The sequence below is a fragment of the Solanum lycopersicum genome, chromosome 6, assembly GCF_036512215.1.
Source record: "Solanum lycopersicum chromosome 6, SLM_r2.1".
Taxonomy (NCBI): domain Eukaryota; kingdom Viridiplantae; phylum Streptophyta; class Magnoliopsida; order Solanales; family Solanaceae; genus Solanum; species Solanum lycopersicum.
In genome coordinates this window covers 25,972,288-25,974,097 of record NC_090805.1, presented here as the reverse complement: position 1 = coordinate 25,974,097, position 1,810 = coordinate 25,972,288, and the positions used below count along the sequence as shown (strand labels likewise).

The following is a 1,810-nucleotide window of genomic DNA, read 5'->3' as shown; positions in this document are numbered from 1 at the left end:
GGAATGCATTAGCTTGGCAGATATACACAATTGGTTTACTAAGTTTGATATGAAAGTATCTGCATTATTTGCTAATGTGATTACTGCATTAAGTGTGCCACTAATTGCAGTACTTGCTCTCATTTATTTCAATGAAAAAATGAGAGGAGTCAAAGTAATTTCAATGATTTTGGCAATTTGGGGATTTTTGTGTTTTTTAAAATTTATTTATTTTAGTTCCTAAGGTAAAAAACATCACCGTTCAACATTAACCTTCTTTCAATTCCTGAAACTTATACAGAAGTACTACAATAGATAAGACAAATAAGGATTGCCCCCAAATAATCAATATAAATCATGATCAGAAAATATATTCTCTAACCATCAATCTAATAAATAATGATATGCCGTACTTGATGTAAATCTATAGATATTTTAGCAATCAAAACAAATAAATTTTTTAACAGAGTATATATTCTAAAATTTAATCATTAACAATGTATTATTCTCATTAAATAGATACTAAAGTTCATAAGTTTCATCATATATCATCATTTCAAATGAAAACAAAATGATATGCTTAAATAATATAATCATATAATGCATCTACAAGAAAAAATTTCCTATTACATTAATTAATCCGCGCACGAAGCGCGGACATGTTCCCTAGTATAATTATAATAGTAATATCTAATGATAATTTTATTGATGTCATTAGATGTTGAAGTTTTTAACAGATGCGGTGTGGTTATTAAAATTCACGCAATCATATTTATTAATATCACTAAAAATAATCATAACAATTATTATATTATCACCACTAAATTCTTTCATTTGTATAATAAATATAGCGGAGTAAAAAAGTATATCCAAATCATAACATCAAAAATTTTAAATTTTTCCGTAATATTCGATATTAAACTCAAAAAAGAAGTCCAAAAAGCATACTATAATTACTTTACATACAAATTAAAGTTGTTTTTGTCGAATTCCCCTACGGTTACAGTAGATCAACAATTATACGTGTCCCAAAATGAGGCATTCTCATTGCATGCAATGGCCGCCTGTTGAGCTTTTATAACACGTGCCCCCTTCCACCCTTCTATATAATCAATTTCCCCAAATCCACTCAATTCAATTCATACTCATCAATTATGGCTGATTACTATGGGCAACCCCAACATACTCAGCACCAGTTCTTCCATGGAGGACAGCAGCCTCGTTCTCACCAGATGGTCAAGGCAGCTACCGCCGTTACCGCCGGTGGATCGCTTCTTCTTCTTTCTGGCTTAACTTTAGCCGCTACCGTCATTGCGCTCACTATAGCGACTCCTGTGCTGGTGATTTTTAGCCCGGTGATTGTACCTGCTGTTATTACTCTCTTTTTGTTGTTCTCAGGGTTTTTGGCTTCAGGCGGATTTGGCGTAGCGGCGGTAAGCGTGTTATCGTGGATTTATCGATACGTGACCGGGAAACGACCCCCCGGTGCAGATCAGTTGGAGCAAGCAAGGCATAAGTTGGCTACTAAAGCTGGGGAGATGAAAGATAAGGCTCAGGAGTTTGGGCAGCAGCACATCACTGGAACCCATCAGACTTGAGCTAGCGCTACTCTCTACTTCTAGATTTGTTTGTTCAATGCGTTTGTGTATGTTTTTTGTTTGTAACTTCTTTCAGCTTTTTTTGCGTTTTGTTAATTTTTGTGTTTTTACTACTGTTGCTACGAGGCTCGTCTTCATGATTGAGTCTGGCATTAATATTTTGTATCTGAAATATTGAAATAAATGGAGCTGATGTTGTACTTAATAAGTTGTATATTTAAGAAACTTTCATA

General features: G+C 33.9%; 1 protein-coding gene across 1 annotated transcript; it reads left to right on the top strand.

The window, feature by feature from the left end:
* Positions 1-990: 990 nt before the first annotated feature.
* On the top strand, positions 991-1,810 carry LOC101250895 (oleosin L). Its single transcript, XM_004240717.5, has one exon. It carries the CDS (start codon positions 1,134-1,136, stop codon positions 1,575-1,577), a length of 444 nt encoding a protein of 147 aa, XP_004240765.1. The 5' UTR covers positions 991-1,133; the 3' UTR covers positions 1,578-1,810.

What these genes read in the sequence shown, in the direction of transcription:
- LOC101250895 (XM_004240717.5), top strand. Translation starts at nt 1,134, where the DNA reads ATGGCTGATTACTATGGGCAACCCCAACATACTCAGCACCAGTTCTTC.